Source organism: Vipera berus (assembly GCF_964194415.1).
Source record: "Vipera berus genome assembly, chromosome: 3".
Lineage (NCBI taxonomy): Eukaryota > Metazoa > Chordata > Lepidosauria > Squamata > Viperidae > Vipera > Vipera berus.
The window spans coordinates 22,327,452-22,352,042 of record NC_138204.1 but is presented as its reverse complement, the minus strand read 5'-3'; the positions used below and the strand labels follow the sequence as shown (position 1 = coordinate 22,352,042).

Here is a 24,591-nt window from a genome sequence, read left to right as displayed (position 1 = left end):
TCCAAATTCTGAAATTCCCTCGAGGAATTTGCTTTGATCTCAGTAACCTAGGATAAATTATTCTCAGTAATAGAAAGCATTAACCAAATCATGATGCAGAACTAAAAGCCATAAAATGATGAATAAAATCAAACTCTTATCATTACTGACACAAATTCATAGTGAATAGAGTCTTAATGTGGAGGCACATTGCCAGTTAGATAGTTGCTGATGATTTGCAAAATATTCCTAGACTATCCAAACCAGGGATTTAAAGCATGAAAAATATGTTCTTTTATTTGAGCAATAATAAGCCCTTAAGAGGAAGTAAATACCATTAATTCCTGTAACTAGGACTCTTGAGCTCATGACATCAGTGGTTTAAATTTAGAAAGGAAAGGAAATAACATTTCCGATTGAATTGCTATGGCCCACTCCATGTAATGTGCAAATGCAAAACATGTTTAAAAAATTCTATAAACTCCCACAGAGATTGACAGCTCTTGGCTTCTACCTCAGTCATTTATGTTAGCTCTAGCTCACAGAAAGCAAAATTTCCCTTACCAGGAGAAACATTCATTCCACTTGCACAGCTATGCTACTAACAAGTTTAAAAAGTGGCCATGTTTTGGAACCTCTGAATTATGAAACAGATGTGAAAGCAATATCAATTTGGAACTGCTACTCTACTCAGCCAAGGAAGACTATCGTGGTAAACTACAATCATGTGAGTGTGATGTCTTTGCAAAAGGAAATACTGTACTATTTTACTGTTTGTTATCTTTTTTCATTATAATTTATTTTTAAAACTGAAACTGCCTATATTATATGAGACCCATGATGGTACAGTGGTTAGAATGCAATATTGCTGGCTAATTCCACTTACTACCTGTAGTTCAATTCTCCCGGCTCAACCTTCCATCTTTCCAAGGTCGGTAAAAGGAGGAGCCATATTGTTGGGGGCAATACGCTGACTCTGTAAACTGCTTAGAGAGGGATGTAAAGCACTATGAAGTGGTATATAAGTTTAAGTGCCACTGCTATTGCTGCAAAAAACAACCCTTGGTGGCTAACAAACATACAATCTATAAAAACACAAGATCACAACCAGCCCTATAATAGCATCCTCTAGGGAACAAAAACAATGCTGGGTTTAGTTCCCATCATCACTTAATACCTAAGAAAACAGAAAAATCTGGCCATTTCTCAGGGAGAGGCTGTTCCAAGTGGGAGCCACAGCTATGAAAAAGATTCACTTCCTAGTTCCCACCAGAAGACAACATTTAACAAAGGAGACCTGTAGCAAGTGGGATGGGTAGAGGTCCTCAGGAAGAGGTGGTCCCTCAAATAACTTAGCCCAATGCCATACAGGGCTTTAAAGATAATAACCAGCACCTTAAATTGTACCCCAAAAGAAACCAGGGGCCAGTGCACCTCACATAGCTGCAGTGTAACATGGGCAAGCTGCACAAAACTACATGCCTTCCTGCATTTGGCCCAATCTCCATTGTAGAGGGTATTGCATTAATGCAAATAAGAAGTGACTACGGCATGCAAGGCCCCCTGATCAAGGAAACTCAAATCCATGACATCCATCCTGTTTAACTTTATTCCTTTCGAAGTCTGACTGTCCATAGTTCCACTGGTCCTTTGCAAGCTTTTAAGAACTTGGTTTTGTGCCCAAACCTAGGGTCCCTCATGTGCGTCAGAGCTGTCTCCTGGATATACCAGCAATTGTTTTATGATTCCAACTGCAGTGTGTCTTACTTTTTATACTGTATATATTTTTATTTAGTTTTTAAATCTATTATTATTGTGTCACCTAGAGTCACGTATGTCTGGTATATGAGAAAGACTGTTTAAAATGGGGTGGTGAGATGCTTCCTATGGAATAGTCATATAGGAGACAGCAAAGCCTGTAGCTGGATAGTGGCTGGGCAAGAGATTCAGAAGGGACCCTCCCTAATTTCTTAGGCCAGAAAGGAGATAGTAGGAGAAATGTACTTTCAGAATTGCAAGCTTTACAATAAAGTAGAATTAGCTTATGTGGTCATGTTTCTTGTCTGGCCTGTCACATATATGAGTTGGGTGGCAACATACGTCAAATCAAATCAATCAATAAATTACCCTTCAAACCTGTCCAGGGAATGCTAAAACCTGTCAAGAGTTAAAAATGGCAACTTCACAGATCTAGGGGACCCCAAAATCAGAGCCACTCCCAAGCTCTTCTTTTTCTAATACTGTACCCATCATGATAACATTGCCAGCTATGTGAAACATTTTACCAAAGGAATACAATTTTGCACAAAATGTACGTATTCCAGTTTGTAGGGATAGTTGCACATTTAGAATTAGACTTTAAAGAGAAAAGCAATGTTTCACAACAGAGAAAACTGTGACTAGGTGTCCTGTGTAGCTTCTTTAATCTGTTGACCACATGCTTGCTATTGCTACACATCTTCAAAGCCTTGAAGCTGTCTTTTTGAAATCTTTTAATCCAGACTCAGACTAGATAGTTCTACTGGCACAAACTCCTCATTGTAGAGCTGGTTTATATACTGTTAGATTTATATCTCACCTTTCCTTCAGCATCTCAAGGGATAATACATACAATACAGGTGTGCAATCTGAGTTTCAAGCTTGAAAATGTTTTAAATGAATACATTTATTACAGCCCTTATTCACCCTCTAAACAGGGCAGCAACTATTTGAACTTTTGTATAAAAAGAAGGACAAGGAAAAGTGCAGATTTCTGTGATGGCAGTAATATATTACAGAGAAATGAAACAGGAACCCTCTGAAACTGAACAAGTAAAAAGTGCAAAGTCTGCTTCCAGAAAGAAGGACATTTCAAGCCTGTAATGTCTTTTTGTCTACAGTTCTGAATTACAAAATTAAGAAACCTCTAAGGCGGCAGCTTTTTCCAAAGCAGTACATTTTCTTCTGTTCTATTCTCCTCATGATTTATATGACCCAGACTTTGTTCACAGAAGATGTAAAGTACAAAATACCATTGTACCATTTCTGGTTATGAGGTTTTTTTTCCAAGCAGGAGGACTGTGGTTCATTCTGTGCACTTCTAACTGTCTGAGACTCGTGTCTATCATTTTGAGTCATACAGTCTTTCTTGTAACATTATTCGAAAGTCCGTGTTTTTTGTGTATGATTGTGTTTGTACACATAAGACAACAAATCATCGGTTCTGCAAACAACAGCTGCTGGGCTGGTTTCAGACTAAAAGGCTTGAGCTTCTGGAAAACCCACAAAAGATTCCCTCCTTCCAGATGTTTCACTTTGCTGGATAAAAGGGGGAAATTCTTCCTCCTAACCTTACCTGACCTGCCTGAACCTTGAAACCAAGTTGTAAGTTGATCCTGTGACAGACATATGAACCATGTCTAATTATTGAGGACTTTTGCAAAGGATACACTTAAAATTCATGCTGTACCATTAACAATTACAGACTGGTCAAACATACCACAAATGTTCTATGAGGCTCTGTAAAACATTCAGGTCCTCATTCTATAGAAATAGTGTTCCTATAAATTTATGTACAATAATAATATACAAGATACTTATCTAGTAGTTGATTTTAGAAAATCGGTGCTTTAAAAAAGAGATGATTTTTGGCCTCAGGAGAATAGGATTCAAAAAACTCCTGAGAAAATCAAACTAACTTTGCCTAGAGATGTTACATGTCCTCTGTATCAGAAGAAATATTGCAGAGATCTAGAAGAATCATGAATATTGTGTGGAAAAACTATATGTAATGATACATAAACTCTTACTATATAGAAATGGTCATATTTGATGAAACTGAAGAATAGTCAACTTTAAACTTCGATCTTTCTTTCTTTTACTTAAAGCAATGGTCCCCAACCCCTGATCCACGGCCTAGTACTGGACCATGGATCATTAAGAACTGGGCCACACTTGTGGCAGGCAAGTGCACAACAGCGCAAATCTCCACTTGTGTAAGCAGCGTATGCACGAGCGAAACCATCCCCACCCTGTCATCACTAGTCCACAGAGCCAGAACAGTTGGGGACCACTGGCTTATAGAATATACATGAGGTATTCCTTTGTGTTCAAAACTTAGCCAGATTTTATATACATTGTATGTATATATGAATTCCTCCATAACGAGAAGAAATATAGGAGAGGGCAAAGGGACCTTCTGTACCACTCTCATACAGGGCATTTTGTAACAACAGTCAATAGGCACAAAGACACAAATATGTAGTTTTAAGCAATTATGTGTACATACACTCAGAGTCCATAATGCAATTTCATTGTTTCCAAAATGAAACAATGGGTTTCCATAATGAAAATAATGAAAATAATGAGCGGTGGCTCAGTGGGTTTGGACGCTGAGCTTGTCGATCAGAAGGTCGGCAGTTTGGCGGGTCGAATCCCGAGCACCGTGTAGCAGAGTGAGCGCCTGTTACTCGTCCCAGCTTCTGCCAACCTAGCAGTTCGAAAGCACGTAAAAATGCAAGTAGAAAAATAGGGACCGCTACGGTGGGAAGGTAACAGCGTTCCGTGCGCCTTTGGCGTCTAGTCATGCTGGCCACATGACCACGGAGACGTCCTCGGACAAGCGCTGGCTCTTCGGCTTTGAAACGGAGATGAGGCCCCTAGAGTCGAAAACGACTAGCACGCATGTGCGGGGGAACCTTTACCTTTACCTTACAGTTGCCAGAAGTTTCAACTTTTCTAAGCTGCCCTTCATTTTCATATCATTTGACTTCCTTCCGGGCAAATGGTTTTACGGAACTTACCTGTAGGAATCTCTGAAACTTATCGTATCATGCCCAGAGTCTTCCTGGTCTTCTTCAGATACTTTGAAGCACACCTTCTTCATGCCATGCTCTGCTTTGTCAATGTCACTTTCATCTGCAACCAAAGAAGTGGAGGATATCTCCTCTGTGGAAGGAGGCTCACATAATTCATCTGCTGTTGGTTCTGTTATAGTCGACAAAAGCCTACAAGTATAGAAAATGTTACAATAAGAAAGGTAAAACATTTACGATTATTTTGCTAAGCTACATAGGCTCATATAGAACGGAGTTTTGTCCAAGTTCCATATGAACTTCATTTTTTAAAAAAACAGAACACCTGCACTAAAGTGCTGACTGAAGCTAGGACTTGGTGAAAGCATTATGATTCTGAAATGTCTCTCCTGAGGATACTCAACTGCGTGTTTATTCATTTTAACTATGAAGGTGGCAACTTTATTTGTCCTAGTATTTAATAGATTATGTTTTAATTATTGCTGTCAGCACTTTGGGTAGCTTTCAGATATCATGCTACAATCTTGCAAGGAGGCAACTGTAAGCATGTTGAGCTGAACCCTTGTGAATCTTTATGAATTATAACTCAATTATAACCTAAATTTATCATCTTGAAATATATCTAGGAAGTGTTATGGAAGAAAGACCCTACAACTGATACCGGGGAAAAACTATTTTGGAGAGAAAGGCGAGACAAATGATACACTTGAAGTTCATTAAATGAAACATTTTTATAAAAGAATTCAGGGAGGAGGAGAAGTGATGTGAAAATATGCTTTTGTTTGTAAGAGGCACATAGAAACATGAGTACATTTTAATCTCTGCAAAATATTTGTGAACCATGTAAGATTTAGTCACCCAACTAAATTCTATCAGCAAAATCTCATTTTTGCATGGAATAAAAAAAAACAAAATGAGAGATGGCATCCATGCAGATTGATGTAATTAAAATTATTTGAAAGTATCTAATTCTGCATGAATGTGCATTGAATTTCTCAGAACTGATGCTGACAACCTAGAATCAAACACAAGTGGTCCTTAAATTATGACTGGTTGCATGGCGACTCTTCAAAGTTATAATGGACCAACGTGGGGCTACTTATAACCCAGATTCAAAGTTCCAATGCTTAGGCATCTCCTGCAGTCATGTGACCGAATTTTGGGTGCTTGGCAACAATGCCACATTTACAGCTGTGGCAGCATCCTGGTGTTATGTGACTGTGCTTTGTGACAGTTTTGCACAAACTGGCACTTACTTCCTGCAAAATTCTGCCCAGAGTGAACCATCGCTTTGCTTAACTACCATGGTGTTCATTAATGATTGTGGCAGTTGCTTTTATGATCACCTCGTCTGATTAACAACCACTACAAAACAGGTCATAAAGCTGGGTCAGTCATGACTTATGACTGTGATGGGCAGGCTCCATTGCAGATTGTGCTGCTATTCTGTGACCTGCCTAGAGTCAGAAATCAATGTGAAAAGCTAACGGTTTTATTTATTTTTTTAATTATATTTAAAACATTTGTATAACTATCCAATTTAAACCCAGGCTTTAGGCAGCTTGCAACCTAGCAATAAAGCCAATATATGGAGGTGGTTCTTGGCTGTTTTTTCCAACTATTTGTTTAGCAACTGTTTGAAGTTATAACAGCACTGAAAAGTGACCTACAATCAATCCTCGTACATCTCCACATGATCAAACTTTGGGTGCTTGGCATGTATTTGTAACGGTGGCAGCATCCCAAAGTCATGTGACTGGCATCTGCAATCTTTCCAGCCATCTTCCGACAAAGTCAATGGGGAAAGTAGGATTCGCTTAACAAAGATATGATTCACTTAACAATTGCAGTGATTCTCTTAACAACCAGGGCAAAAAAGGTTGTAAAACTGGGCACAACTCTACTGCCTTGCTTAGCAATGGAAATTCTGATCCAAATTGTGGTCGTAAGTCGAGGACTACCCTATAACACACACACACCCAAAAAACAACCCCCACTAACCAACTTACTTATGTATCTGAAGGACGTATTGCTTCATTTCCTTAATTGCTACGTCTAGCTTGTTGAAGAGTTGCAAGTAGGAGTCTTGTATCTCCCGATCTTCTTGTTTCAACAGAAAAGCAAGACCTCTATCTTCCTGAGTGGTTCCTCCATTCTCTTGCCCACAGTAACCATCATACTGTCTATGTGGACTGAGATCTTCATTTTCTGGGGTCAAACACCTCCATGATGGTGCAGCCATAGTCGCGATGCAATGCTGAGTGTATGACACGGGATTTAAGGTTCCTGTTAAACATTAAAAAACTGTTCAAGCTAAAACCACTGCTTTTTAAAGATGAGCATTTGAGTTACCTTATACGTTCAATAAACTGTTTTTTGAATACACTGAGCAACAGTGCCTTATTATTAAACTGGTTGTTTTTAATGCAAAATAAAATGCAATCAAATTGAGGGTGTTTGATGTAGTTACGCTTTAAGATTACAGGTGAGTGTCAGTACAGACTGTTGCAAACAGACCACTAAAAATACTTTACCCCTGAAGAACGTAGGAAGTTCCTTGAGACACTACTATTTCCTGTGTTAATGATGAAAAAGTGGAAGATGTTTTGCATGCAAAAAAAATATCTGAAAGTAACCCTCTCTCCCTAAAATATGAAAGGTCTGTTGCTAATTTGAGTCACATAACTGTCTGGAATACAGCAGCTTTCTATATAATGTCAAAACAATTGTGAAATAATAAAGGCAAATAACCCGATTGGTTGATGGACATAATTTAGAAATAGAGTGGTAAAGAGTTCTGTTGTAATTTTTCTATCTAACCACTGAAGAACTTCTGAAGTCTTAGTAAAGAAATTATCTGAAATTCATCAAGACCATCAGAATTTTATATGTGATACATTTCAACTATGTATATAGTTGAAACTAATAGAAAGATAATAGATATATGGAAGCTTATCAGAGCTCCCTTAACAGTTAGTTAGACCAATGAACTTCCCTTCCCTGGTGCCAGTATTTCAGTAGCTTTTGTATTATCAGGAAATTTCTCAGAAAAATGCATTAGAAAATAGCAATTAAGCTATTTATTTAATTGTCTGCTTACAGATTCCAAGCCTTGTGGCCACAAGAGATATGCACTATGATGGATCTCTTTTACTCATTCAGTATCTTTTAAGCCAAGAAACCATTCCTTCTAAATAAGAACAGGGAAAATCTGTTCCAATCTATCTACTCTCATGTGAAGGATGCTAACTATGCTCACCCCTTCTCCATGGACAGTCTCTGGACTCCCTCTGACAGTCAAATATTCTGATGTAAACTTCAAAGCCTATCTGACATTTAAGCGGAGCTATTTTTTTTTAATGCAATCTTAACTCCAGTCAATCATTTCAGTTCAGGGGAAGATAGACTACTACTACTATTGTTATTAAACACCTTGTTCTGGGTCAAGGCCAATAATCGAAGGCTTCCGCCCAATGCGAATGCTGAATGACCTTCCTGTTGAGGTAGTGTTTTTGGGGTATGACACCTCCATGAGGTTAATGTGACAGTTGGTAGGGCAGAAATCCATGCTGCACAAGGGGTGAAGCTCTGTTGTGGCTCGTTTGAAGGATGGACTGACTTTCATTTTCAATTCATCTGCAAACTAGAGAAAGAAAAAGGAGCATTAGACCACTATTATGAACATGCAAATTAATAAAGTATCATGTACCTGAGATCTTTTTTTATTCTATAATCACTTCACCCACCAGAATAATTTATTTCTTTGGCTCTCTTTCAATAATTGAAAACAGTTCTTCATATAACAACAACTTTTATTGATTAGCCCTTGGGCCATATCAAAGTACAAAGTTCCAGCAACAAACCGTCACCAAAACTAGATAAAAGCAATCCGAAGTGGAATTTGATAAAATACAATTTAAAATGGAATTAAAATACAATTTAAGTTAAAATAGTAATAAAATGCAAATTTAAGATATAGTTAAAATATGGAAACATTATATTTCGGAGTCGCCCTTACAATCTACCCCAATCAGTCCCACATATGCAGATCTTAACTGGATCATTTTGTTCAAATACTGTGCTACGTTGGATGTTATTTTCAAGTTCTGGCCGGACATAAGGTAAGTTATTTTGATATGGGGATCCCAATGGGTCATTCGTTTGGTATATAGACCAAGATACCTGTCTCTCACCCTCTTATACAAACAACAGTCAAATAGGATGTGAGCCAGTTCTTCATATATTTTCTCCTCCAGTCCCCTAATCGTCTTTGCTGCTCTTCTCTCCACTATAGTCTCAACATCTTTTTTTATATCATGGCGACCAAAACTGTATGCAATATTCTAAGTATGGTCCTACCAAGGCATTGTAAAGTGGTATTAATATTTCACGTGGTATCAACACTTCATGTGATCTGGATTCTATCCCGAACAAAGGCAAATAGATGTGTCCCAGGATAATGTTGCAGGATCCAATCTGCGTCGGTCACCAGAACCAGAGGTTTACTCTTCTGAGCTTCTTGTGCTGGAGCCCCCATCCTTGGGGAACTTCTCTCTAGCAGGATCCAGAATGAGTCTGAAAGCTCGGAAGACTAAACCTCTGATCCCAAGTACTGACTTAGATTGGATCCTTGATTCTATCCCTCTAATAATGCAGCCTGCTGACTCAAGGGAAAAAAATACTTTCACAAGAACTATGTAAATCGATGTTGCAAGTTGCTCATAAATTTCAGGGGACAACAACTCTGACCAAAGGATCTGTGATAGAATATTGATCTGCAAATCAATATAATTGAGAGGGTCACATATATGTAACAATGGTATTAGATTGTTTTTCAATCTGGTGAAAAACTTCAAATGCTGAGTGATTCACTCTTTAAAAAAAGTAAGTCATTCTTAAAAAAAGTAAACTCCAAAAGAAAAGGGAAAAGTAGATGGATCTAGATGTATAACAGCAATTTTTTAAAAAATATGCTAAATGTCAACAATCACCTATTTGATGGAGAAAGCAGTTAGGGGACTAAACATATCTAATTAATAGGCAATTCAATTTTGTAGTTTTAAATGTTTATCCAAAGGCTGTTCAATGTATGACTGGTGATGTTTTATGATCAGATGCTGGTATGAATTTGCCTGCTCAATAAAATCAATAAACTGTTTGAAAATTGAAACTACTGAATATGTACGCTTCTACCTCATAAATCTTGCTGTTAAAGACCTGAAAGCATATGTTAACAGAGTAACAGAGTTGGAAGGACCTTGGTGGTCTTCAAGTGCAACCCCCTGCTCAAGCAGCAAACTACCTGAAGTCATCACTATGCTGTGTGGCACATGAGATTATGAATTATAATCCTACCTCTTGGTAACTGGCAATTCTTCTGCTGATGCTTTCTAGCTTTGTTTCACAAATATGACGGAACTCATATTGTGGCATGGTGACCACTGCATTGCTGAGGGACATGAGCCTCCTGCAATTCTTCACAAAGTTGCTGTCGTCTGTTGCAAAAGCCTCCAAAATCTAAAGCAGGAAAAATATATAGATTTCCTTGGTTAGGTTATTTTGACAAATGTTGCTAAGCACACATAGCATTGGAATGTCAACAAAAATGCACCTTTCCAAAGAAAACGTATCAAGTAAATATGATTCTTTCACCCTTTGAACAATAAAAGAAATGCTTGGGCTAACCTTTCTACTGGAGTACACTTCAGGAGAATGTACTTTTCCCAAAGTAGGTGCCTCACGATATGGTTGTTCCCTAAAGATCCAACTTTCATAAAATAAATGGCATGAGTCCAAGGTATTTGACGAGCCATCTTGCCCTAATGGGACTGGCTTGTCCTATTCATTTGAGAGGAAGAGGACTACTTTGGATCTCATCTGCCAAAGAATTTTGGCTGGCATGGTCCAAGAGATCCTTCCGTGTGGCTGCCAGAAGTGAGATTGGTTCCCCACCCTCCTGGTCTTTGGGAAGAACATTAAACCTGGCTTTGTCAGGTAGCCTGGGGGCCCAGATAGGGACATTTTATGTTGAGGTGGAGGTGGTGGACCTCGGGGTGCTGATGGGATAGAGAAGGTCCCCACTCCTGTGTCATCTATCCTCTTGGTTTTAATCTCAATTTTTTATTAATTTTGATCATTTTATATTATCATTTTGTAAGCCACACAGAGTTGTTGCAACAGTGAGATGGGCAGCAGATAAATTGAATGAATGAACGAATGAATGAACGAATGAATTCAAGCACTAAGTATCTCAAGAAGCAACGGGTGGAAACTAATCAAGGAGAGAAGCAACCTAGAACCAAGGAGAAACTTCCTGACAGTTAGAACAATTAACCAGTAGAACAACCTGCCTCCAGAAGCTTTGAATGCTCCAACACTGGAAGTTTTTAAGAAGAGAATGGACAGCCATTTGTCTGAAATGGTATAGGGTTTCCTGCCTGAGCAGGGGGTTGGACTAGATGACCTCCAAGGTCCCTTCCAACTTTACTATTATGATTATGATATTATTAAAAGCTCTATCTGCTTGGACAGAGAATTCTCTTGCTGTTTCATGCAGGCAAATTTCCTCTCTGATGTGATCCAACCCCTTGCGAGATGTCTGTTACAAAATTTATTAAGCATCTGTATGCATGTCGCATGAATGGTTTTTGTTTTGTTTTCTTTTTCCAGCTTTTAAAGTGAATCTCATACCTTTAATAGTTTAAATTTATTGTAATTGTTGTTTTAATTGTTGTAATCTACTTTGAGAGTTACAATAATGGGAAATAGTACAGAAAGATATTAACTGAATAACTAAACAGGCTTGTAACCGATGGGTGACTCTTAATAGAAGTTTTAAATGTTTTAATTGCCTCTCACTGTTCACAAGTGTAACAAGAAAACTGTGATTATAGGAAAAGCAATTTCCCCTTTCCACTATTTCCAACAAGATCTGACTATTCCAAGGAATATTTATTAATACTAGAACTCCTTTATGAAAAAAGAAAGTCTAAAAATATTCTACAAATAGGTTACTAGTTACTTTTGCAATTAGGCCATAAATATACAGAAAGATGATTACACTTTGCTGCAAGCATCGCTTCCCATCACATTTTCATACCTCCACTAAAATTTTTAAAAAGGCTATACCAACTGAGCAACAACATTTTTAGATAGGCAAAATGATAGCACCTACTTGTTACTACTACTACTACTACTACTACTACACCTTTAACGCTGTACACATATTTCTGTTGAAATTGCACTAATTGCAAAAAAACTTCCTCCTATTTTGATATGCTTTCAGAAAAGGCTTCAGAAGTATATCAGTGAAAGTAACACAGTGCCTGCATTCAAAATTAGATTTTACTAAATCATAACACAGAGGGGGGAAAGTGTTGTGTTTTAAAAGGAAAAACAGACGTCTTGATTTTTGGTACTCTTCTTTTTTAATTTCTGTGTGAAATACTGTACAGCAAATGTAACTACCAATCCTAGATGATTATTTAGAACAAAGAAATCATGGATTTATTGTCCAAAGAGTAGAAATACAGTATAATGGTAATTTAGCTGAGTAATTTTTTTAAATTGTTTGTAGCCTATTTTCCACAGTCTAAAAATTTACTGGGCCAGGTGACGAACTTGAAGCATATTTATCTGATTAGTCAACAGAATGGTGGTCAACTTAAAAACAATCTTCCACAACATGACAACTAAGGCATACATTCCACATGCCACAAATTCTACAGTTTACTGTATCAACTCTAACCCTTCCTAGAAGTTCAAGGAATACATCTTAATCAAAGGCTTCCAAAGCTCAGCAAGATAACCATTAATTTTTCTCAAACTTTGGTCTAGCCGCTGTGGTTCCTCCTTTCATACAGTAATTGCAGATATTGTTGCAATGTGTGGGTTGAGCCTCCAAGATCAACTGGAAGAATTGTTTGATACAAGACTTGCAAGAGTATATTATAACTATACACACCATCTTTATCTCCTCTACTTACTTCAGTCTGGAAGATGTCAAATGGTAGGGTGCAAAATTGGGCTTTCACTGCTGATTGCATGTAATTGATTGGATTGCTTCTCTAAAGACTGTTTTCAACCCACTGCCCTTAATGTGTTGGTCTTAACCATAATACAGCTATTAGTCACCCCTTAATTCCAATTTCCTTGATTGCATATTTTCATCAAACAAAGGCATTCTTATTTAGGAAAGCATTGTCAAACTGAACTTTTAATGTTTCTATTGGACTGCTAAAAAGTCCTCTGAACACACTAGTTTTAGGCCTAGTGTTTCAACCTATAACTAACAATTTTAATTTTATCAATTTTTTATGATAGCCTTTGTACACTTCACTTTTGATACTTTGGAAACATTTTATCAATTAATGCTGTAATGTGTCTTATAATTTTTTTAAAAAAATGTAGATTAATATCTTCCTCACGCTGCACTGTGAATGCATTTTCAACTGTCTGTTAAAACATAAAACCTGCATCACTGTATAGTCAGCTGCTGCATTAAAAAAAAATGCAAACCTCAGCTATTAAGACTTCTGCATTGTCAGGTCCCACAGTTTTTAGCTGCATAAAGCCATGTAAATGAAATAGCTGGATTTTGTTTTTACCAAGTTAATATCCCTTTTCAATGGTTACTCTTTAGCTCTGGGCAGCTCTTATTCCAGAGAGAAAAATCTTAAAACCTATAGCCAAATATTAAAATACCTGCCATCAACAAAACCCTCTATTTAGTGAAATCTGCATTTTAATCCAATTTTACTAAAATGTATTACTTTTACTCATCCTTAATCTCCAGACACAGGGAAAGGAGAAACCTGAATTGAGAAAACAGAAAATAAACCTTTGATGTGAGGATGAAGGACCCCTTCGGCTCAATGATCTTCTCCAGGACAAAACACTTGATTCCAGCAGTGCTGACATATTCATAAACAACAGCATGTTCTAGGTGGACATTGTCCACTGTTAGACTTATAAGATGGGCGTCTTCTCTTATAATTAGAGGAGAGTCAAAAGTCTGAAGGGACAAGCCTGAAAATCAAAGTTTAATTACTACAATACTATAGAATACAAACGTAAGACTGCGGTCTGTATAGCCTTTTGGCACAATGGAACAGTCCGTATTTATAGAAATTGCATGTAGTATGCATGTAAGTGCAGTTTATTTATTATATATTATTAATTATACTTTATTTACTCTCATTTATGAGTTTCATAATAAACACATAGGGACAAATCTCAATGGCATAACCATAAAATATTAATCTTACTTGTTGATTTTGATTCCCTTTATAAACCAGTAAGACTCACATGAAGCTCGGGAAACACTCAAGTGATAAAAGATGTGCAAATGTTTGGAACATGTGAAAGTGGCAAGTTATATTTCACAGAACTGTGGAGCTCAGCAACAATCTGAACCCAGCTTTCCCAAACGTGCTGTTAGGATTACCCAATCCAATCACATATAATTTATCATATATAATTTAAAAGTTTATCATATATAATTTAAAAGTTTTATATCGATTTTTCCTCCTCTTCTGTCACAAATGAAAAATTGGCCTCCCAACTATGAAGGGTGACATTGGGTGGATTATAACCCTTTTTGGTAAACATTTGGTTTTATAGTAAATAAGAAAGTTTGCTCTCAGTGAAGCTCTGTAATTCCTTTCAGAGGGAAGCCACGTAGACAAAATATCAAACAGGAGTCAGATGTCTTGAATAAACTTCTTTTTTTTAATCTGGCTCATAGTTATAGCCCTTTTCTTGACAGCATTCTTGTTAAGAATCCCACAGATCAGCGGCAAGTATATCACTTCCAATTTAGGTAACCAGCTGAAAGAGACAGGCCTGAGCTGGCATCTTACGTGGCACGCTGACTACAATAATTCTGTTTTTAAAAATACCACAACCACATTGCTCAATATGACAGATGTGGACATGCCAAGACACTATGTAATTAGGTGGTTTGTGGCTTGGCATTGCAGCTACCAAATCAATTACCCTCCACCATCACTTCCAGGAGATTAGTGATTTTCTGTAGTGTGCAATTGATCTACCCGATTTCTTGCTACTGTCTCACATTTGTACAGAAGCAAGAGGCCTGTGTTACACCAGCAGAAGATAATACTATTTTTCCATTTGCTTCCAGAACAGGTCCTAAACTGACTGGAAATATATAAAAAAAGTCCCTTGCAAACAATTTCAGCACTTTATTACCAAATAATCCACAGGTGTCTGGAATAATTATATATAATTGTTTTTCTCCTTGCATCAGTAGTTTTTTTCTTCTCATAACACCATTCCCTGAGAGATAATTCAAACATATGAAACTACTTTACATTGGGGCCTACTTTCTTTGGAGTGGTTAGAAGTTCTCTGTTTCTTTCTTTCTTTCTTTCTTTCTTAAGGGGAGATGGCAATGCCCACACTGGAAACGTCTGAATGTAAAGCACGTAATTCATCATTCAAAAAGAGATGCTCCCTTTTGAAAAGAAAGCTACCCAGGTCACTTTCTTCATTAGCATAGAATAAGTTTTCCCATACCTTCTTCCTGCTGGCTGTCATTAAGGGGATCAAGATCTGAATTTTCTTCAATTGAGAGGTTTCCTTTATGCATTTCTGAATGACTTCCATTCAGGTATGAGTTTGAAGCTGCCTGAAGAGCTCTCTCCTCTTCAGCATCTTCATGCGTTCTGTAAACCCACTGGTAGAAACCCTTTCAGGAAAGTAGGAATAACAGAGTAATTCACCAAGTACTGGCTTTATAGAAGATTTACTACTGGTTATGTGTCATTGTATACTGACTTGATTTTGTCTTCTTTTAGCTTGGTTGTGTTGTTGCAGAGGTTTCATTAGGAGACTAGGTAGCATCATTAGTGGAGTTTCCTACTTATTTACAGGTATTTCTCAACTTACAGCTGGCCACTTAGTGACCATCTAAAGTTATGACCAACCTTATGACCGAGTTCCAAAATTCCAATTGCTGTTCCCCACACACACAAGGTCACATGTCAGGCACTTGGCATTTACAGCCATTTGTAGCATCCCACATTTTTGCCAACATTTAATTCCAGTTTTTGGCAAAAACTGGTCTGAGTGAACCATTCATTTGCTATTAACTGCGGCTTAACAATACTGCCATTTGTGTAAAAAGGGTCGTAAGAGCAGGTCAGTCTTGTGGATAATTCTATTTATGACCATCACAACTTACGGATGTCATGTGCAGGCTGTTATAATTGTAAGTTGAGGACTACCTGTGTATTGCAATCTTGGTGAGGAAATGATCTGTCCCATAATGATTCCTTGATTAGGGTACTGTTTCTTTCTTGATTGTTTATCTGGTGCTGTTTCCTGCTTATCTGAGTATTCATCACACTGGGCTGCTTCATTTTTTTGGCTTTTGATTTTACCTTTTCTACAAAGTTACAGACCTGGGGTTTACCCTTATATGTCTGCTGATGACTGTCTGAATGCTAAGCTTTCAGAAACTCCTTTACACCTTTGGACTTGGCTTAGTCTACAATGTTGACGGTTTTTCCAAGACATAAATAACCAACTGTATAACCCCTACAGAAACTAACTTAAGCCTTCTGCATTTGTACTTATTTTCCCTTGTTCTCTTGCTTCACCTTCCCACAAAACAGCCAATATTCTTCATTACACCATCTGGAAGAAGACAATAGCAAACCATTCCTGAATCAAAACCTCTTGTATGTGTTGTTATCTGTCTTTGTACATTGCCAGGAGTTGATCTCAACTGGAGGAAAGCTTCCCTTTTTTAATTTATAAGGAAGAACACAAACAAATCTAGGGCTTTGTTAGCAGGGTTTATCCTTGCAAACTAAAAGGGAAGTTATCTGTTGTATCTGTTGGAATACTTGTGACTGAAAAAATATAAGGATTTTTATTTCTGAGCAGCTGAAGAAAGGATTTAATTTAGCAGATTAGTTTTCATCACGAGATATTTTCTTTTTCCTCTTCTCCCTTTTCAAATCATTGTAAGAAAACACACTGTAAGAAAACCCATCCCTTCCTTCACACACCTACATACTCACCAGAAATTCTTGCTGCCTGTTCCTGTATGATGAAAAATGATCCAGAACTTCAGTGTAATTTTCATTCATCACATTATTTCCATTTACTTTCAGGACACATTGGCCTGGGTGAAGCCCCAAAGCTGCTGCTTCTGATCCTTAAAGGGCAGACAGGAGAATCTCTTCAGATTTTCTCAATAACAGGATAGATAGATGTTGTGTTTACATAATATATAAAAAACACATGGTAAAATGTGTTTAAAAATAATCATGTTAGGATTGTGGGTTTATTATTAATAATAATAATAATCCTCTTTTAAAAATATATTTCCTTGTTAATATTTTTGAGATTACAGCTTAATGTTATCAACAAGTATTAGTGTCATCAACAAGACACATGTAAATATTCTTTCCTTACCTCTCCCCACAGCATGGACATAGGGTGGTGCTTCTCCACATATCTGGAAACACAACGTGTCATTGCAATCTGGAATTTTGATAATCCTGCCAAAAATAAAGAGAATGATATATAAGAAAAACGTCTTGACTGGCAAGGGATGGATATTATGTTCTGTTTAAGTTATTCTATGTAATTGAAGATCTAGGGGTATATTCTATAGGGAATTCTCTGACTAAAAAGTTGAAAATGAATCACAGCTCCTAGTATGCTGTTTATTGTAAGTGAGACTACCAAAATCAACAGACTATCAAAAGTGAAATAAAAGAATAAAGAAGTACTACCATAATTAACAGGAACATGCTATCAGAAAGCTCTATACTAAAGATGTTGCATTAGAGAAATATTATGGTTAAAGATATGTTTTCCCTAATTCAATTTCAAGCATATGTTTAAGCTATTAAATCAGACTCATTGGATAAACCTTGTGTAGTCTCTTTTATGGTTAACAGAAGACAATGAGTCATGCTTTTGGAATCTAGATTTATAGTTACATTTGTTCTCTGAATGAGGGCACAAGATTATAAATCTATTATGTCCATATCCACATGTGTTCTCTCTATCTCCCTTGGAATATGCTTCCCACAACTAGAACCATCTCATGGCTACATTTTTCTAGGATCTTACTCTTTAGATTTGGTGGCCACAAGAAGTCGAAGAGGCCGCCGAGAGCAGAAAGACTGGTTTAAGATGGTCTCGACCTCTTGAAATGAACGCAGGAACACAAGATCCTCATTCATGGAATAAATTTTTCGACCAACCTGCAAGCCCGCCATCTGAAATGATGCATAAATATTACAAATTGTGCCACACTATTACATGTGTGAATTAGAACACAGAAGATAGTTAATTAGTATGTCTTTTCCCCAAGTTTTGCTTTGGAGATCTCTATTTTCTGGAAAGCTTATCAAGAACTGAAACATATAAACAGGTAACCTTGTAGGGGGGGAAATGACCAAATTTTGATGTAATGAAAGTCTGACTACTGTAAGAAAGCATTAGGTATACTCTAAAACATTCTTGCTATCCCTGGGGCAATGATGAGACAAAAAAGGGCTCTCAAGAATAAGAACAGAAGGAACTATGCCTTAAAACATACACTGTGACAACACACTATATTCATGGAATATGTTCTGACATTCCTTTGTTAACTGATTTGCTTTGATGGACCTAATTGGAAAATAATCAGGAAATACTAGGGCCGGGGGTTAAGAGTGTGAAGACAGAAAACAAATTCTGGAGATTAGTATTACAAAATTACTTTCAAACTGTTGCTAAAGAAAACTACTGTTTAATTTCCCAAAAAATTGCTTCAATTAACTTCAGAACAGTATGAGTATTTTTAAAAAATACTTTGTATTTGATACCAAGAATGATCAAGGTTTTCTAATGACTTTTGAAATTTTTAGAGAAAAAACAAACAAACCCACAATCCTAACATTTTTCTCAGTCATAAATAGATACCTGGCTCATGGTCACCATAACCACAGTTATGCAAAACAATCAAACTTCCAGAATATAATATGCAATTATGCATCCACTACATTTTCTGTAATTTCTACTGGACTTCAAATATGTTTTCTGAATTGCTTGAGGTACAAAAGACTATATAAATGAATCCATATCTCATTTCCCTTGTTAGTCATATAGTGCCAATAAACATTATTTAATGTGGCATTTATAATCCCATAAATATCACCAAGATTTTTATAGCTCCCAGTCTTCAACCTGAACAGCATCAAGCCATCAGAGGTTTTAACCAATGATTTATACCCACTTAGCTGGTACTTTTGCCTGATGCAAATATCAAAAGACAATTAATGACCTCAAGAATGGAATAACATGTTATCACAAGGTTTCAAATCATGGACAATTGAGCCAATGATTCATAGGAAAAGTTTAAAAGAAAGCAAAAAGTATATTTTGGAATGTTTTTTAAACTTTTTTTTAAAAAAACACACATTTGTGTGCAATGATAGCCTTTTCTTTTCTTTTTTTACAAAATTTTTATTTTTATTTTTCCATTTCTCCCACAAACAAATCAACAAATATACCGCAATACATAAATACATACTCGTAAGTCTGGGTGCTGCTCGTCCATTTCCCATTTCACTGTATCCACACTCCTTCTCTCTCTTTCCTCTTCTCTACCTTCTTTCTCCCTTTCTCCTTTCTTTCCTACTTCCCTCTTCTTCCTCTCCTCTCCTCTTTCCTTCACCACTCCCCTCCCATTTCTCCCCACTTCTCCTCCTCTTTTCCTCCAACCTTCCTACTTCCTTCCCCCTCCTCTACTCTTTTCTATTCCCCCAAAACAAACCTTTTAATAGATGACTGTCCTGTGAAACTGATTTGTCAGCCAATGGTTTATTGAGAAGTTCGGCTATTAAAATATTTTCTAAGCAGGTATCATTAATCATGACAAAATACATAATCAAGCACAACCTTCTCCAGCCAAACAACCTCTAGATGGATTGAAGTACAACTCCCATTATTCCCACTCAGATAGGAACTGTAGTTCAGTCTTTCTTCAGGGTAATAGGTTGTAGAATGTGGATCAAGCACAATCATTTACAGAAACTGTTTAGGATACAGAATGTTGCCCTTGAAAATCTAAGCAGGTCTTGGCATGCTTAGCAAAAGAAAAGATAACCATCCAGTAATTCCTTCCTTCTGTGTGAAAATAATTCATCTCATCATCTAAGCATTTCTTGTAAACAAGGGACTTTTTCGTGAGACCAATGGGAGCAATAGTCAAGTAACTTTTGCAAAGAGAGAATCTCCGGTTTGGTTCAGCATTTGAAATGATTAGATTAGTAAAAAGAATATCATTCTTTCAAGATAGTCAAACAAATAATTTAGCTCAGTTTCATAGCAAAGATCACATTTTCCCAAGCTCATGGCCTCCAGGTGTTCACAGTTAGTTTTTTAACCCTTTTATGAAATTGTAATACTGCATCCAGTTTTGGTCACAATACAAAAAAGATGTTAAGGCTCTAAAAAGAGCACAGAGAAGAGCAACAAAGATGATTAGGGGTCTGGAGGCTAAAACATATGATGAACAGTAGCAAAAACTGGGTATCTCTAGTCTGACCAAGAGAAGGACTAGAGGGTGACAGGATAGCAGTCTTCCAATATTTGAGAGGATGTCACAAAAAACAGGGAGACAACCAAAGCACCTGATGGCAAGGCAAGAATTAAACTTATGAAAACTTATCAAAGAGAGATCCAACCTAGAACTAAGGAGAAATTTCCTAAGAGTGAGAACAATTAATCAATGGAACAAGTTGCCTCCAGTAGTTGTGGGTGCTCCATCACTGGAGGCTTTTAAGAAGAGATTGAATAGCAATTTATCTGGAATGATATAGGATCTCCTGCTTGAGCTTGGATTAGAAGACCTCTAAGATGCCTTCTAACTCTGTTATTTGGTAATCTGTATTTTGAATATAAGGGATGCGGTGGCTCAGTGGGTTAGGATGCTGAGCCTGTCGATCAGAAGGTCGGCAGTTTGGCGGGTCGAATCCCGAGTGCCGCGTAACAGAGTGAGCGCCTGTTACTCGTCCCAGCTTCTGCCAACCTAGCAGTTCGAAAGCATGTAAAAATGCAAGTAGGAAAATAGGGACCACTACAGTGGGAAGGTAACAGCGTTCTGTGCGCCTTTGGCGTCTAGTCATGCCGGCCACATGACCACGGAGACGTCCTCGGACAAACGCTGGCTCTTCGGCTTTCAAACGGAGCACCGGCCCCTAGAGTCGGAAACGACTAGCACGCATGTGCGGGGGAAACTTTACCTTTTCCTATTTTGAATATAGACATAACATCTGAGTCCTTCCTTGGATTATAGGCAGACCACAACACTCCTTGGTTTATTGAGTAATTTGAGGATATGAAGTAAACAGATATACAGTTAGACCAGACTTGCACTGCACAAGTTCACTTACTGTATAATAGTGCTGGTCTCAAAGAGGGCTTATTTTTCCACCTTCATTGTCTCCTCAATGAACATCTCACATATACATATACTCATCTCATGGCCTTACATGCTGAGATATTCAACATATGCTGCACCTTAAATTTCATTTTATATTTTTGTTTTCCACCTTTTCAATGTAAGTCCAGCAGGTGTCAGCACTTTGCTGATCTTGTCTGAACTTCAAAAGATAAGCAAGTCAGACCTGGCTATTGGATAGCTTATTAGGCAATCTTAAGAGTTGGTACACTAGACTGAAAAGTTGCAGGAACTGGAAAAAGGCGATAGCCAACCAGTTCCACACTGTTGTTAAAATAACTACATAAACATGTCCGTATAATCATCAAGAGTTAAATATGATTCAAGGGAGTCTTTCTTATCTCAAATGCTCTGCTGTGCATGTACTCTCAATTATCAGTGTTATGATCATAAGAAAACGATTATTGCTGCCATATATAGTATTTTAATTTTGAGCTGTCACACTTCTTTTTCTTAAGAGCCCTATAAGCATTTCATGCAAAGCTGGTGATCAGGATCTCTTGCAGCATTTTATTTTTAACTTCAAAGTAATTATAAAGGCTATCAATTTAATGAGGAAATAGCTCTGTAGGTGGGTTGTGGAGTTAACCCTTTCATTTGATTCTCATTTCCTGATCTTAATCCTTTCCCCTAAGATATTAATCGCTCTGCCACAGAGAAAAAAGGCAAACTACTTCCAATGTTTGAAGATCAAAATGCAGATTCATAGCAAATAGCTTCACATTTGCAAAAGGGTACATTATTCTGGGCTTTTATTGATCACTTCAACCAACATTCACAACCTGATGCCTTTCAGATATGAAGGCTTACTGTTTGGGAAATGAACACAATTTTAATTCCAACATACCTGACATGTACTAAGTTGACAGCAGTTCACTGAATTTTTCTGCAAAAATGCTAGATCCAACGATGCAAAACCTTTCGCTATACCAAGGCAGTTTAATGAATGAGGCATTTGAAGTGCTATGCGTTTTACCATTTTTTAAAACACATGAAACTCTGCAGATCTATTTGGGGTTACAAATCACAAGTTCTTACCTCTGCATGTGAACCCCGGTGAACAGACTTTACCACAATGGCTTTGTTCTTTTCTTCTATGTCAAATCCATAGTCATCCTCTTCTGGAAAAACCTAGGACCATATTAAAAAATAAAATCTTTAACACAGAAAGGGATTTTTTTTGCAAAAAAAATTGATTTGGTTCCAAAGAGTTTTGCTATTTCAATTCTTTCTTCAAAACTTCAACATTAACTGAAGACAAAATATTCTTCATTACTTTACATTACAAAATCAGTAAACTAAAAACTCAGAGAATCATATTCTTCTTTAGCCTTTAATGATATAGTTTTGTTCATTTTTTTCCTGAATGATGGAGATTTTTTACTGAAGTGATTTGTTAAGTAAAGCTGCATCCATACTAGTAGAAATGCAGAGTTTTAATTGCTTCTTGTTTCAGCTCAGTAGGTATAATTGATGCCTTCAAAACAGTGACTGGCATGCAGATCAGATCAAAGAAAAAAGATGCTGAGAACTAAACTAATAGTAGGCATGATAATTTCATGTTTGTACAGGGTCTTAATCAAATTATGGATTAGGATTGTTCTTAATCCAAATTATATCAGGAAACATTACTTCCTGCAAAAGCCTTTTTTTAGCTAAGATCTTTGGATAAAGGCCTGTTCTTCCCTGGTATTAATTACAGGTATCCTACTTAACAACCATTTGTCAGCAACTGTTAAAAGTTACAATGATGCTGAACAAATGGTAGTTACTAGCTGTTACATTCTAGAGCAGGCATGACAAACTCGCGACGTCACATGACATTGCACAACCTTTCCCCATTGCCGGCAATAGGTAGACACGGTTTTGGTGTGATGCATCCAGCCCATGGGCTGGCAGTTTGACATGCCTGTTCTAGAGTCAATCTAATGAGGAAACTCATCAACTTGATTTTTATTTGAGAAGATTTTAGAACCATTTGAAAATGTACCAAATGATTTTTCTGTTCTTTTTCCAAAGTTATGACTACAATTCAACAAAATTCATGTGGAAATAAGCTCAGCACTGCATGTTGGGATGTTGACCAGAGCAAAATATTTTTAAGTATGATATACTGGTGAATTAATATAAAACAATTTCAGTATGAATAACCTTTGATTTTAAACTCCCTTCAGTCTAAAACAGTTCCACAAAGTTAGTATTAAATGTAATCTCAGCTCATTTGTGCATGTATTTCTATATCCATCTAGCTTTTCATTACATTTAGCAGAATTGTACAATAATATTTCATCCACCTGAAGAATCATCGCTCTGTAGTTATAACATTTAATAAAAGTCTATTCATAAATTTGAGGATTCTCCACCTTAAAGCACTATGCACTGTTGTATAAGCCAGTTCATATTTAACAAATTTATGTAGGTGCTAATGGCCTGGTTTAGAAAAACATTAAAGTTAACTATTTTTTTAGGTAAGCTACTTTAGATGATATTAAGAGACAACTATCAGTGGTTTATGCTGTCTACAAATGCCAGTTTCTTCATGTCTAAACCACACCAATGGGAAATTTAATCAGATTAACAAATTAATTTCTGCCTCTTACCAAAACCGGGTCTCCTATATCAATTCCCATAGGCCAAGTGACGCAATTTATTCCTCCGTGGAAAAATGTACAATTGTTCTTGGCTTCTGAAGTGAAACCCATAATAGGATAGTCCTCAACCTATGTGAAATATCCATTCGATTTTTTTCACAGAGGGATGCAGTTGAAAATACCTCTCTAGAAGGGTCCAGATATGAGATTTTGTATTTACAACAGATTAACTGGTACACAAGGTGTCAGAATTGCAAGATATTTAGTTAGAATTGAATACATTCGTCTGAATTTATTTTTCTTACCAGCAGACTTTTAGCTAAGATGTTTTCAATAAGCTTGAAGTCGTTTCTCAGAGGCTTACTCTTGGAATTTGTACCTTCCATCTCCTCATCAGCATGAAAACGGAAGTACTGAGATTCATCTCTGAATTCACTCTTCTCCAGTACTTGAGACCAAAAAGTGGGAAGCAAGAAAACATGCCATTACTTTCATAAATCTATATGAATCCACAAATATAGTTACAGTCTGAAATTAATGTCAGCCATTGCAGTCTTAAAGTTCACTTGTCTATGAACAAATCACCAACAGGAACATCATATAGCTATATTTGGTTTCTAAAGAATCCCTCTTCCTTAAATGTCTGGGATTGGGTGCTAAACTTTGGGTTATGTCCATGAACAGGAACATTTTTCATTGAAAGGCATTACGTTACATCCTGAGATAACTCTCTGAA

General features: G+C 37.0%; 1 protein-coding gene across 1 annotated transcript in view; it reads right to left on the bottom strand.

Moving 5' to 3' along the window:
* Positions 1–24,591, bottom strand: part of PREX1 (phosphatidylinositol-3,4,5-trisphosphate dependent Rac exchange factor 1) — a 220,742-nt gene that overhangs the window by 22,026 nt on the left and 174,125 nt on the right. Inside the window, exons 16-26 of the mRNA XM_081323900.1 lie at positions 24,161–24,303; positions 22,303–22,395; positions 17,886–18,034; positions 17,220–17,305; positions 16,823–16,959; positions 15,312–15,483; positions 13,612–13,799; positions 10,128–10,289; positions 8,205–8,415; positions 6,782–7,058; positions 4,761–4,964 (exon numbers count right to left, since the gene is read on the bottom strand). Of these exons, the coding sequence (XP_081180026.1) occupies positions 4,761–4,964; positions 6,782–7,058; positions 8,205–8,415; positions 10,128–10,289; positions 13,612–13,799; positions 15,312–15,483; positions 16,823–16,959; positions 17,220–17,305; positions 17,886–18,034; positions 22,303–22,395; positions 24,161–24,303 (1,822 nt within the window). The remainder of the gene's footprint in view (positions 1–4,760; positions 4,965–6,781; positions 7,059–8,204; positions 8,416–10,127; positions 10,290–13,611; positions 13,800–15,311; positions 15,484–16,822; positions 16,960–17,219; positions 17,306–17,885; positions 18,035–22,302; positions 22,396–24,160; positions 24,304–24,591) is intronic.